The 15,294-nt window shown below is 34.5% G+C and overlaps 1 protein-coding gene across 1 annotated transcript in view; it reads left to right on the forward strand.

Moving 5' to 3' along the window:
• Positions 1 to 15,294, forward strand: part of COG5 (component of oligomeric golgi complex 5) — a 289,304-nt gene that overhangs the window by 130,863 nt on the left and 143,147 nt on the right. The window contains exon 7 of the mRNA XM_044245810.1: positions 398 to 528. Coding sequence (XP_044101745.1) covers positions 398 to 528 — 131 coding nt within the window. The remainder of the gene's footprint in view (positions 1 to 397; positions 529 to 15,294) is intronic.

The raw sequence follows: 15,294 nt of genomic DNA on the forward strand, positions 1-15,294 counted from the left end.
ATTCAAATGCTGATTAAATGTTTCAAATATTTTGTTACGATAAAGTAACTTAAAACTGTCTTGCAACAGATTTCTAAGGTTTCCAAGATCAGGATATTTCATTATATTTAAATAAATTTGACACTACTTTTTATGTAATGTGTTGACATTACTGGGAATTTACTATAATTATGATTTCTATTCCTGCTTTATCAACTCTATCTTATTTAGAATATTTTGCTCCAGAGTAAAGATATTTATTAAATAGAAAATGTTTGGGTAACTATATTTTTTAAAATAAAAATTTGGAAAGGGAAGTATTTTGAAGAATTAGATATGGTAGTTCAGTACCTTGATATTTATTTAATAGTGAAATACTTAAATGTGTGTGTTTTTTGGTGTGTTTTTTTTTTAATAGATTATCTTTCTCAAGGAATAGATCTTTCTGGAATAGAAGTAATAGAAAATGATTTACTTTTTATTGCAAGAGCTCGACTTGAAGTGGAAAATCAAGCTAAGCGCCTCCTGGAACAGGGTGTAGAGACGCAGGTAATAAAAGTAATAGCATTTTGTTAATGTGATAAATATGTCGTAAGACAGATGAAGATTTGACTTTGAGGTTAAAAAACTAATATATGCCCTCTTCGCTGAAGAACCATGTCTACAGTTTAAATTGTAGAGTAGGGTATGGAGTAAGTATAGGGAAATTTTATTTAATATATGTTTATCTAATTTTAAAAATAGATTACAAGATTTTAGTATGTGATATATATAATGAGATATAATTTATGTGTCTATGTAGATAAACAGTTAATACCTGTTGAATATGCTTATTTTGTCTTAAGCACTGTTACTTATTTAAGCCTTTCAACAACCCAGTAAAGTCAGTATTGTTATTTCCGTTTTACAAATGAGGAGACTGAGAACTTAAGTATCACATGGTATATTTCGGATCCAGACATTAAGCACTCTAACCCCAGAATCCTGCACCATTTACAATCACTGTGTATATATTTGTTTATTTATTTATTTGAGTGTGCCATAATTTAAAAATATATATATTTTGGCTTGAGATATTTCTTAGGTATCATTTGCCTGTTGCTAAATATTCTGTAGTTGAAGAAATCCAAAGTTATTGGTGTAGTCAACAAATTAGATGTAACCTATTATTCTACATTTCAATTGCACCCAGATATTTTCTCCATTTGTATTGGACCCAAATACAATTATTAGTGTCTATTTTTATTTGGATCCTTTAAACTAGGTGTTGTATTTTGTGTATTTGTACTGGACAAAAATAATTTTACAAATATTTTATTCTCTAATTAGTCTCTAAATCAGGAAGGTACTTGTTTGACTTCTGATTCTTCATGGTTAAAATTTAAAAAGCATAACTGAGTATCACTGTTTAAAATAAACTTTTGACATTGATTATTATTTACATAATGAAAAGTGAATGGATGATAAGTACATATAGAATGAAATACCACACACACACACATGCATGTAGAGTGAAATACCACCATGTGAACACATCTGTGAAATCAAGCTCCAGTCAAGAAATGGGAAACTCCCAGCCCTCCTGGGTTCTCTTCACTCCCTCTCATAGTCACTGCTGTCCTTCTTTCCCGAAGGTAACCAGTATCCCAACTTAGAATACTGGAGCTGAGTTTTACCTGCTACTGATTGTTCTGACTTTAGGTCTCACTGTGAAAGTAAACTGCTTATACTGTTAAAAAAAAGATACTCACCTACATCAAATTAGAGAAGATAATTTCAGAGAAATATTCAAGGAATTCCATGTCAACTTTGAATTAAGATGAATATTTCTATAGAAAGTTGACCCATTTCATTTAGTTGCGAGAGGGGTAGCAATTAACATTTCAGAAAGTGAAGGATCCCAAGCCTTTTATATTCATCTAATGTCCATATTATCACTACCTCACAGATTTCAAACTTTATGTAATACTATTTAAAATTTTTCCTGTGAAGTATGTATTGCTATGTATGTATGTACCTATATGCTTATGTCTTTAATCTATGCAATCCTTAGTATTTTATTACATTTCAGAGTCATGGGAATGAAGCCAAAAATGGTAGAAAAGAAGCATTACTAAAGTTTGTTTAACTAAAATACCATTTTTCAGTAGGGGTGGGTGATTTTAACACAGTGCAAAGGAATAGTTACTTTTAAAGGCTTATTTTTTACTGTGTTCTTACATATCTAAAATGGGGAAATATTTTCTAGGATAATTTTTCCTAACTAAATTCAATTTTAGATATGTTTTTGTTTTGGGGTACCTTTTAACAGTTGTCAAATATGACTTTGCTTCAGTTTTTAAATAATATTAAATTTAAAGTAGAACTAATAAACCTGTAAGAAATTAGTATCCTTAAATATTAATAGTGTTAAAAATTTGAATTGTATAAATTTAATGAAAAGATTATTCAAGTAGATAACTGTCATTATTTAGCTAATGGCCCATGTCTAATCAGTGAGATTAAGTTAGATAAAGAAGAAAAAAAATAAAAATAATATGTGTCTTCATGGGTAGATGTGGGATGATCTGCATGGATCTGAGAAGAACAGTCAACAGGGAGCTATAATTTTGAATGTCTCAGTGTGGTTTGAAGGAGGGTAGATTCTGCTTAGTAGATGGAAATATTATCTCTGTTTTAGGCTGTATGGGTTATATTAGCAAAGTTTGTCGTTCATTAGTCAGCATTATCCAATTCATTTGTCTCGTTTAGAGTCTATAAATATAAAGTAACCAACCTGAGAATAATTGGGCTTCCTACATAATTTTCCTAAAGGAAGAAAAGTGTACCAATCTGCCAGTATTAACATTCTGGTTCATTTTACAATTTCTACAGTATTTGTTGTGTATAAATTAATATTCATGTTTATGACATTTATTAATGAATATAGTCACGTGTGTCTGTCTCTCTCAGACCTGAGTCCTCTGGGTTATTTTCACGATGTCCGCTTTCTGCCTTTGCAGAACTGACATTAAACCGTCAACAGTAATGATGCTACTGAAACAGTGCTTCTTGGGAGACAAGGTGGAAGGAGTCTATATAGGAACCTTTTTGCCTTACCTCTTAGAAAGCAGCAAGACAGAGGTGTCATCCGGCTGGGTCAGCAGGCAGTTCAGGAATTAAGAAAGAAACTAACCTTTATTGAATGCAGTTCTTTGCCAGGATTTGTGGTTAGTCACTATACATTTGTTGTCTCAGTCATAGGAACAAATATGTGAGGAAGATATAATTATCCACTTTTTATACTTAAGGAAACAAAGCCCTGGAAAGGTTAAGAAATTAGCTGAAGATTACACAGCTAGCAGGTGGTAGAATCATGGTCTGAGAATGCCTTTCTTAAATAAGACCAAGCACTTTATTCTAATTTTGTTAAATAATCATATTTTAAATTATTTGACAATCTGCAAAGTAATTTATGTTGAGAAGAATTTTTATACCATAAAAATTTCTTTGGGAAGTCTCCATGTGATGACTAATCTAAACCAGTTCTTTAGTATTCCTCAGGATTTTTATGTTTCTCTGGCCAACTCCCCCCCCCCCATTCTCTGCAGTTAGTATTTCAGACTTTCTCTACTTTCCATCAACCTTGCCCGCTTTGTCACACACTCCAGTTCACCCTGAGCAGATACTCTTAATTTCTACTTTGTACACAGACCTCTCACGCTGCCTGTGCTCGGGACCCCAGTGTATTAGGAACCTTATCTTGTTGTATTTCCACATCTCCTTTCTGTTTTATGCTCTGTCTTGTGTTCTTTTCCTTCTCATCAGCATTTACACATGCATATTTGATGCCAGTTTCCCCTGTGTTCTCTGCTTTTCAGGCTCACAGGCTTGCTTTTCGTTTTTCACATGCCTACTTTCCTTCCTTCTTTAGGGCTTTCATATTCCTTTTAGGCCTGAAATACTCCTTCCACTTCCTATTAAAACAGATGCTGCAGCTTGCATCTATTTTATTCTCAAATCACATTCTCCCATTTATCAGATGTCACTGAAATAGTTAAATGTGGGGTGCCTGGGTGGCTCAGTGGGTTAAAGCCTCTGCCTTCGGCTCAGGTCATGATCCCAGGGTCCTGGGATCAAGCCCCGCATCGGGCTCTCTGCTCAGCGGGGAGCCTGTTTCCCCCCACTCTCTCTCTGCCTTCCTCTCTGCCTGCTTGTGATCTCTGTCTGTCAAATAAATAAATAAAATCTTTTAAAAAAAAGGAAATAGTTAAATGTATTATTAATATTTATTGTAAATATAGACTAAAAGAATGACAGCATTTTAATTTGAAGTATATTGCAATAATGAAATTTGCACACTAATCAGTTTATAGGCTCATAACATGAACAGAAATTTTCAAAAAATAAGGAACTTTTGAAAAATGTTACGTCATCACTTGCATTTAATAATCAACTTCTGACATTAATTTGGCTTCTCAAAAGTGATTTCTTTTTGAGTGTGTAGTTGATAGCTATCGTTTTTAGTGTCAGTTAGTTATAAATCTTAACTTTATTAAAAGAAAGTTTATTTTCTTGGCATTCTTTTTCCAAAACCAAAATTTTAGTAAATATAGATAATTTCTCTTTGATCATTACTGTTTTTTCCTGGTTAATTGCATAAATGTGCTATTTTCATTTGTAGGTTTTAAATGGCTTTGTAGTATCACAAAATCTCTGCTATAGTGTTTCATAATTTCTCTTTTTGAAGACATAAGCTAAATGACTACTGAGATATTGAAGAGCTCTTGTTTCTGCATAAAAAATATGAAAGTAAACTAACCTCACAAAGGCTGTATTTCTATATGGAAAAGATTTGTAGAGGTATCACTACCATTTTCTTTATTAAGAGTTTGGAAGGATTGATGATTTGGAGTGCATCTTCTGGTGAAGCATACCATATCACCACATTAGAAAAAACATTCTTCAGTTCACTTGGCCATTTTTGTCACAGACATGGGGCTTGATATGGCTTCCATCCGCAGCTCTTCCTTTCCTCCAATTTATCTCTCCCTCTTTTGTACTGATCCTCAGACTCTTTCGCTGACAGAAGCCAGACAAAGAAAGAGAGAACCTTATGATATTTTCAGGATTGCAGCAGATTCATTACCTCGAGCTCTAACTAGCTTTCAAAAATAGGTGACAAAGATTTTGATCTGGATGAGTTCCTGCATCACCATAGATACCAGGCCTCCACAGTGAAATGATGACATTTTAATTAGAAAGACAGCTTTAACTTGTGAATTATAAGCTTTCCTGGTAAACAAGTGCAGGACTTTCTGGAGTTTCCAGGGTGGGGGAAGATGATGTACTTAGTCACTTGTCTTTAAAAGTCATCAGGACAAAGGTCTATGTGATCTGTTCTTTCAGAGCTTAGTACTCGGCAGTGATCTCCCTCGTGGTAATTGTTGCCAGTGCTAGGAAGTAAATATCCACAGACCTGTCTTTTCCCTGAGGCAGAAAACCTCCTTGGTCAAGTGAGCCCAAGGTTCTGGTGCTTATCAGTTGACAACTAACAGTACTGTGACAGTGAGGTCTAAACAAGAGTCTTTTTTTTTTTTTTTTAATTTTTTTATTTATTTGAGAGAGAGAGCATGAGAGGCGGGAAGGTCAGAGGGAGAGGCAGACTCCCCATGGAGCTGGGAGCCTGATGCGGGACTCGATCCTGGGACTCCGGGACCGTGACCTGAGCCGAAGGCGGTTGCTTAACCAACTGAGCCACCCAGGGGCCCTAGACAAGAGTCTTTCTAAGAGATGACATTGTAGAACTGAAGTTCAATAGATAAATGTCTCCATAACACGCAGTAAGTGACTATGATATTATGAACCCTTTTTACTTTTGTAATTAAAAATTCTCAGTTTGCTTCTAGCATAGAGAGGGTACCAATTTAAATGCATTGTGTTGAAGATCTGTGGAAATTAAGCATTTCCTAAGCTTCAAAAACACTTCCTGGCAAAGTTGAACAAAGAAAAAAAAATTCCTTTTGTAGCTACTTATGGTAGTTCAGCATGCAGTGCTTCTTTTGTGATCGCTTTTCTTCTGTGCTGGCCCAACCAACACCAGTAATAGACTTGGTGTCAGTTGATTTGTGAAGTTGGATATCTGCTTTTAAAGATCTAGCTTTCTGTCTTTAGCTGCTGCAAGTTTTCCTGGCTTGTCTCATGAATTCTAGAACATTTGAATCTATATAAACTCCTTTTGTATATTTGGTCCCAAGGTGCTTTTTGGTTTTTGGTTTTTTGCCATTTACAAAATGCAGAGTTTCAGTAATTTTTCAACTCTTGTTGAAATATTCTTCTTTTTATTCATTTTTTAAACTTTTGTAAATTAACATACAATATCCTGCTAGTTTCAGGTGTATATCATAGTGATTAGATATTTTTAAATGTTATGAAATGATCACTGTAAGTCTAGTTAATGTCACCATACAAAGTTCTTACAGTGTTATTGACTGTACTTCCTATGCTGTACATTACATCCCATGACTTAATTATTTTATAACTGCAAGTTAGTACTTCTTAATATCCTTCACCTATTTTGCCTGCCCCCTCAATCCCTCCCTCATATGGTTACCAGCAGTTTGTTTCCTGTGAGTCTGTTTCTGTTTTTATTTTGTTTTAGGTTCCACTTAGAAGTGAAATCTCATGGTATTTATTTTTCTGTGTCTGACATTTCACTAAACTTAATACCCTCAAGGTCCATTCATATTGTCATAAATGGCAAGACTTCATTCTTTTGGCTTTTTTAATTTTAATTTTATTTTTTTAAGTAAGCTCTATGCCCAACCTGGGGCTTGAACTGATGACCCCAAGATCAAGGGTCGGATGCTCTACTGACTGAGCCAGCCAGGCATCCCAACATTTCATTCTTTTCTATGGCTACTCAACAGTATGCATACACCACACTTTCTTTATCTGTTCATCTGTCAGTAGACAGGTTGCTTCCCTATCTTGGCTATTTAAGTAATGCTGCAGTAAACATAGGGGTACATATATCTTTTTGAATTAGTGTTCTCATTTTCTTTGGGTAAATACCTAGTAGTGGAATTGCTGCATCATATGGTAATTCTATTTTTAACTTTTTGAGTTTTCCCAAAGCAGTTTTTTTGACCCAAAATAAACAACTTCAGGATGGGTAGGTGCTATGGATGAAGGGTATTAAAGGTACAAACTTCCGGGTAAAGAATAAATGTCTTGAGAATGTAATATACAACATTGTGACTATAGTTAATACAACAGTACTGCTGAGAGGATAGTCCTTAAAAGTGCTTATCACAGGAAAAAAATCTGTAACTATGGTGATGATGTTACCTAGACTTTATGATGATCATTTTGCAATATACACAAATATCATATCATTATGTTATACACTTGGAACTAATATAATGTTGCATGTCAATTATACTTCAATTTGAAAAGAAACAATTTGAAAGGATGATTATAGTAAGAGCTCTTCAAGTTAACCAGAGCTAAATGTTGCATGTATTTCCTTTACTAAATTCAGTGGATAATTTGTCATTACTACCCCCATCTACCACAAATATTTGTCTGTTTGCTCCTATCACTGTTAGCTTTCCTTAGATTTAATAGAGATCTGGGGCGGGGGCGGGGCGCTCCTGGGTGGCTCAGTGGGTTAAAGCCTCTGCCTTCAGCTCAGGTCATGATCTCCGGGTCCTGGGATCGAGCCCTGAATTGAGCCCTGCATTGGGCTCTCTGATCAGCAGGGAGCTTGCTTCCCTTCCTCTCTCTCTCTGCTTGCCTCTCTGCCTACTTGTGATCTCTGTCTGTCAACTGAATAAATAAAATCTTTAAAAAACTTTTTTTAAAAATTAAAAAAAAGAGATCTGCACGAGCACATTTATATTTAAATAAGGTTTATGACATGTGTAAATAATAATTTTTTAAAAATTACTCTTCTGTAGTTAATATGTTGTTATATGTTGTTACTAATAATAGTAGCGTTATTAATTTGTACTGGCCTGGTGTTGTGCTCGCTTCGGCAGCACATATACTAAAATTGGAATGTACTGGCCTGGTGTTGTAGAACTTAAAAAGATACTGATCTCTAAATGTTTTCCCCGAAGTTTAGTCTTATTATTTAGCTTGTGCTTGCTATTTTATCCTTAAATTTGGAAATTAATTTAAACTCTTATTTAAACACTCTAAATCAAGGGTTGGTACTGTGGATTTTGCTATGGCCCAAGTACTAAGAACTGTTTTTGCATTTTTAAGTGGTTGAAAAAAACAAAGAAGAGCATGCAATGGAAACCATATGTGTCCTGGAAAGCCTGAAATACTTACTTTTGCGCCCTTTAAAGAAAAAGTATACTGATCCTTGCTTTAAATCATTTTATTTTCTTCATCGTGTATGTTTTAGTATTTTTCTTCCTTCCTTCTCTCCACGACCCCATTCTCTTCTGTAGCATTTCAGTTATCATATGGTACTGCTCTGTGTTTTTGTTTTATGCCAAATGTAAAGTGGTACTGTTATTTTTGTTTCTGCATTATGTATTCATGCTATTTTCTTATTCTTTGATACATTTTCTTGTCATGAACAACCTACTGTAACATTGGTTACTTTGTTTTTAGATGTAATTTTGTTGCTATCTTCTAGTGTAGATTCACTCTAATTCAGTCTAATTAACTGTCTACTTTCAGCCAGTGGGGTCTTTTGGTATTATAGCTTTCCATAGTTTTCCAGTTCACTGAGTGGCATTTCATTTTCATACTTCCCTGTGAATAATTTTTTCAATAACTGACTAAATTTTTATTATATTCACATAGAATCTATCCCTGTTCTTTGTCTAAAATTTGTGTAATTATTTTCTGTTTCTCAAAAACTCAGAACTTTTTATTTGGGCAACTCTTATTTAAATGATTTTTACTTAATTTAAACAATCTAATGCTGGCTTTTTATTATAGTAGCAAATACTTAAATTTTTATTTTGTAATTCAAAAGAAAAGACCCAGGTAACCGCTTTGGGTCACTCAAGATTCGTTTGCATTTTCTACAGTTTCATATAACCAAAGTCGTAGTGTGGTTTCTCATGTCTGAGAAACATGAGACATGTCTGACATGATGAAGACATGATGAAGAAACATGTCTGTTCTCCGTCATAATTATTTTGAGATCAATCCATGTTGAATGCTTTGGTGGCTTGGTCCTTTTTTATTGCAGATTAGTATTCCATTTTAGTTGAAGTACTTTTATCTGTTAACTAATTGACAGACATCTGGGGTTATTTCCAGATTGAGGCTATGTAAATAAGGCTGCCATGGGTCAAGTACAAGTCTCTGTGTCAGCGTATGTTTTCGTTTCTCTTGGGTAAGTATGAAATGCAAGAATGGTTGGGTTTTTGCAAAGAATGGTATATTTACTTTTTAAAGAAACTAGCAGTTTTCCAGAGTGGCTCTATCTTTTCACATTCTCACCTGAGTTGGTTAGGGTTTCTCCAGGTCCTCACCAAATTCGATGTTGGGAGTCTTTTTTAATTTTAGACATTTTAACAGGTGGAGGTAGTAGATTCTCATTGTGGTTTTAATTTGCCTTTCTCCTAATAGCTGATGTGACCAGCTTTTCCCATATGCTTAATATGAAAGGTCTTTGATTGGTATTTAAAGAGTTTATTTTATTCTTCTTACTGAAATATAAGAATTCTTAATGTATTCTGGATACAGATCTTTTGTCACATATGTGTATTATAAATATTTTCTAAGGCTTGCCTTTTTTCTTTTTGCATTGTCATTGAGGTGTAATTTAACATACCATAACATTTGTTCATTTAGCGTATAGTTTGATGAATTTCAGTCAGTTTGTACAATTGTGCAACCATGTCACAACACACTTTTTTGGAAAACTGTTATCGCCATGAAACCATTCCCTCATGCCTGTTCGCAGTCAGTCCCTTCTCCCGCTACTGAACCCAGGCAATCCCTGATCTGCTCTCCATGTCTATAGTTCTGGCTTTCTCTAAAATTTCATAAAAGTGGAACCACACAGCATGTATTCTTAGACATCTAGTTTCTTTCACTTAGCACATTGTTTTATTTAGGTTCATCTTTGTTGTTGCATGCATAAGTGATCCTCTTCTTGCTTAGTAATATTCCATTCTGTGGATATAGTCACTGTTCATGTATCTATAGGTTGATGGACATTAGATTAGTTACAGATTTTTAGCTATTAAGAATAATGCTGCTCGCATCCCTGATTGGCTCAGTCAGTTAAGTGTCTTATTTCAACTCAGGTCTTGATCTCAGGATCAAGGACGCATTCAAGCCACGCATTTAGAAAAAAGAAAGAAAGAATAATGCTGCCTTTTCCCCCCACTTGATATCATCTTTTTGAAGAGCAAATTTTTTTAGTTTTGACAGACCGGTTTATCTGTGGTTTTGTTTGCATGTTACATAAAATTTCTGCCTACCCTAAAATTGCAAATCTTTCTTCCTGTGTTTTTTTGAGAATTTATGAGTTTATTGTTTAATTTCTATGTTAAGTGTAAAGTTCATTTTTTCCATAGAAATAGGCAGTTGTTTGAGCACCTTTTGTTGAAAAGGGTTATTTTTTCTTTCATTGAATTACTTCATTGTGAATTGGCAGATATTTTGGCACCTGGAGAATATTTAATTGCCTGTCATTCTTTCTACTGATAGTTTTAACATCTATTGATGATTTTTGTCTAAATCATTTTATATTTTTCATTGGAGAATGTGAAAGTGATTTCTATTTTTGTTATTCCTCTGTTTTTATTAGCTATGATTCATGTAAAGAAGAACTTTCACTCATCAACTCAGGAAATTTGGTTACCCTGAACTATAATTCCTTTTTAAAATGATCAATAAATATTTAAGTTTTGCACCTTTATTATCAATTTACAAAGTAGTGAGTTGCTATGATAGCCACCTCCAGTGGCAGCAAATGTGGTATGATTTTGTTCTCTTTTGTTTTTCCTTCTTTTTTTTTTTTTTTTGAAGAACTGTTAGGGACTCGTGTATTTTTATATATGTGGTGCTGGGTGAGACTGCGAGAGCTGTGACACCAAGCCAGACTAACGATGGCTTAAAAATAGGGATTTGTCTGGTTGTGGGTGGTGCTAACATTGTTTCAGCTGTTCAATAAGGATTCAGGTCTTTCTTCCATTCTGTCATCCTTAGTGTCCTTTGCTGGTCACATCATGGTCTCCCACCACTAGGCATCATGCCCATGTTTGATGTGTGGATATGGGGCAGTGTCAGCTGTCAGCCAAAAGGCAGGGCAAATCTTCAGAACTGCCCCAGGATACCTGTTTTTCTGTCTTATTGACCATATCTGGGCCGCATGGTCATCCCAGCTGTCAGGAGTACTGTGGAAGCAAGGATCTGGCAGAGAAGCACAAAATTGTCAGCATTGGCTTGCACTGCTCATGGGCCATTGCTGGGGGCAGAGTGCATTGTCACCCCAGGAGAAAATTAGGTTTTTACTTTAGAAACATTGGGAACATTATGTTAAGAAAGGAAGAACTGAATTTCAGGGAGTAACTAGTAATGCCTACCATAAATGTCTTTGATAAAGCACAGAATGACTAGAATTATTCTGTAACTTAAAAAGATAAGCTGAATTTATATATTTGACTTAAAAGTGTAATTATATTAAAATAACATTTGGGCCTTAGTACATTATTGTCTTATTTTCCTATACTGTCATTGTCCTATAAAATTCATTTTACTATTGAACACATTTTAGTGTCCTTGAAAAACTAATCTACTGATCTTTAATGCAATGAGAATGTTATTCTGGGGTCCCTGGCTGGCTCAGTTGGTGGAACATGTTACTCTTGATCATGGGGTCATGAGTTCAAGCCCCGTGTTGGGGGTAGAGATTACTTTAAAAAAAAAAGAGAATGTTCCTCTAAGCATTGACATCATTTAAATATTTTTATTTAATGCCAATGTATGACTTCAAATGCTCTCTAGATTTGATACTCTAAATCTGTTATCCTTTGATACTCCCTTTTCCATTTTCTCTGTGTCATCACTTCTTCTGAAGCACCCTCCTCTTCCTGTCCATGTTCACTCCTTTTTTACTGTCCTTTTTCCTTGTCTTTCTATAGCTCTTTTATTTTCTGCTTTTCTTCCAAAAGGGCTAGAATAAAGTTGATTTCTGGTTGATAAGATCATATTGTGCTATTAAATGTCCTTCTTAGTTTCTTAATTTCATTTGGGTTATGCACTGTTGACTGTTGATTGTTAACAGGTTCTGAAATAATCATATTAGGTTAGCTGAGAAGTACATATCCAGCATTAATGGCCTGCATGTTACTGAATCAGAGAAGACACTGGTAAGCTCTAAATCACAACCAAGGTAGCTAATATAATTCTTGCTTTTAAATTATGTTATTTAATGTGATTCTCTCTTCCTTTAGGACATGTAATCTCCCATGGAGCTCCATTAAGTTTTCAGTGTTTTAGGCATGTTGTAGCTCCAGAAAAAGTGTCCAGTGTGTCTGTCCCATTAGGGCATATGGCTAGGAGATTATAAATTGCCTTCAGTATTTTGGCCTAATATATACTTGTTATGTATAGGGTGTTGTGAGTTTATTAATACTATTTTTGTTAAATAAAATAGTTGGAATTTTTAATTTGTAAATTATTGTGTATGTTTTAGGTACTGAGCTTTTCCTTGTTTTAAATTTACCTGAAAATCAGCCTGATTTTATTAAGTACATTTTCTACTGAGGGCATGGTTTAAAGAATTACCTGCTTTGTGGTAAAGATGATTAAATCTGTATCCTTTCTCTGCTGTAAAATAAAACTACAGAAAGTGTATTATTTTATTTTTACTCAGCAGTAAGGACTGGCTGTGTAGTGAAACATAGCTTGTTCTACTTGTTCTCTGAAGTTTTGCTTGAACTGACTTTGCATCTTTCTCACTGTAATATCTGTGCTTTTGAGGGACACTAAGTTGATCTCTCCCTTTCCCTCCCTATCAGCCCCCTCTCTGAATGTATTTCTGGGGCTCCTTAGGGGTTTTTTTTTTTCCTTTTTCTTAGTTTTTGTTTTAATTGAGTATGAAACGGCTTACTGATCAAACTTTGAGGAAATAATGTATTTCTAAACCTCACTAAGGAAAAGTAAAATTTCAGAATCTCATGCCTGCCTTTCTAGTTCAAATCAGTTGGGGAAACAGCTAAGACTATCATAGGACTTAAAGCTTTATGAACTGAGTCACTTTGGAATGGTGCACAGACTGTTACAACAGAATAGCATCAGCTGATTTTATATTCTACATTCGTCCTTTTCTTTTCTCAGCTCATTTCTTATATGAAAGCTAAAGAAAAAGAATTTACCTGCTGAACAATTATTTCAGTAAGGGAAGGAGTGAAATGTGATTGTCTTCATGATACAAAGAGTATTTGATCCTTTCAGACTTTTAATATAATTTCAGGCTATCCTTCACAGTTGTACATTTATGTCATTTTTGCATTTTGTTTCCACTTAAATTGTCACTCTCTCCATTTCTGCTGCTAGTTATATGAAATTTTTCAAGTTGTATTAAACTTTTGACTTAATATTATATTTGTGCTCATGAAGGTCATCTCCTATTAGTGTATAGCTTACTTAGTAAGTGCTGAAATACTGCTTGCTGCTTCATAGAACAATCTTTACAGCAGTCTGCCTAGATCTCTGTTCCATTAGCTCAGTGCCAGCTGTTGCTTTGGTTACAGTGTTACTGTTTTGGCAAGCTTTTCAAGGATCTTAACTGTGTTGCTTTTCTGACTATATTATTATGGTATTTTCTTTTCTTCCCATATAATACTACTAAGGTGTTGGAGGAGAAAGGAAAAAATTACATTGTATTTATTTGTTTCTAAAGCAGGAGAAACAATTTTAGTTTAATAAAAAGAAAGTGGTTGTGCCATCTTCTGAAATGCTTTTGAAGAGGTAGAAATTTATCTTGATCTATTTATGAAATTATCCCTTTCTTCTCTATTACAGGGGCTTTAATCTCACTTTATATCACAATTTATGAAGTTGGGAAATTTTATATAAGATTAAATGATTTCTTGAAGGTCACAGTGACAATTTGTAGAAAAATTATCCTTAGACTTGACTGTCTTATTTAAAAGAGAAGACATTGTCTAGAAGACATGGCTACCTTTTCAGCAGAAGCTTATCTCTTACTATCATGGTATTTTCAAATATGTTTAGTCTGTATGTTTTGAGAGCTCTTAAAATTTGCCAGAGAGTATTTCTTGCCTGCAAAACTGGCATATCTGGAGATCTTCTCAAATCAAGTGATGATGGGATGACCTGTGGTAGAGTACAGAATAGGCACGAAAGGGCCCAAGACCTAAAACTGGCCAACTGTGGGCCTGCTCTCTTGCTGCCTTGGTTTCCTTAAGTGTAAAGTAAGGATAGGAATACTTATTCTGCCTATGTTGTGATGACAAATTAATATCAGTAAATATGAAGGCTCTTTAAAACGGGGAAGACAGTATGGAGGTTCCTCACAAAATTAAAAATAGAATTACCATGTGATGTAGTAACTCCACTACTGGGTTATTTACCCAGTATAATTTGAAATAATATATACAACCTTATGTTTATTGCAACATTATTTGAATGCAATAGCCAAAATGTGGAAGGCACCCAAGCAGCTGGGCAAGTTTGCATTCCCGCCCACACTTATTGTTCCTTATGTCTTTGAAGTTAGCTATTCTGACAGGTGTGAGGTGATATCTCTTTGTATTTGTGATTTACATTTCTCTGATGATGAGTGATATTTTACATCTTTCCATGTGTCTGTTGACCATCTGGATGTCTTCTTTGGAGAAATGTCTACTCATGTCTTCTGCCCAATTTTTAATTGGATTGTTTCTTTTTGTGTGTTGAGTTATGAAAGTTCTTTATATATTTTGGATACTATCCTTTATCGGATATCCGATTTGCAAATATCTCCTCCCATTCAGTAGGCTGCCTCTTAGTTTTGTTGACTGTTTCCTTCACCATGCAGAAACTTCTTATTTTGATGTAGTCCCACTAGTTTATTTTTGCTTTTGTTTCCCTTACCTCAGCAGACATATGTAGAAAGATGCTGCTACTGCCAGTGTTAAAGAAATTATGGCCTCTGCTCCCTTGAAGGATTTTTATGGCTTCAAGTCTCACATTTAAAAATCAACTTTGGGTTTATTTTTGTGTCTAGTGTAAGAAAGTGGTTCAGATTCATTTTCTTTTGTGTTACTGTACAGTATTCCAAACATGATTTGTTGAAGTCCATTAGATATTCTTGGCTCCTTTGTCATATAATAACTGATCATATAA

The sequence above is a fragment of the Neovison vison genome, chromosome 4 (assembly GCF_020171115.1).
Source record: "Neovison vison isolate M4711 chromosome 4, ASM_NN_V1, whole genome shotgun sequence".
Taxonomy (NCBI): Eukaryota; Metazoa; Chordata; class Mammalia; order Carnivora; family Mustelidae; genus Neogale; species Neogale vison.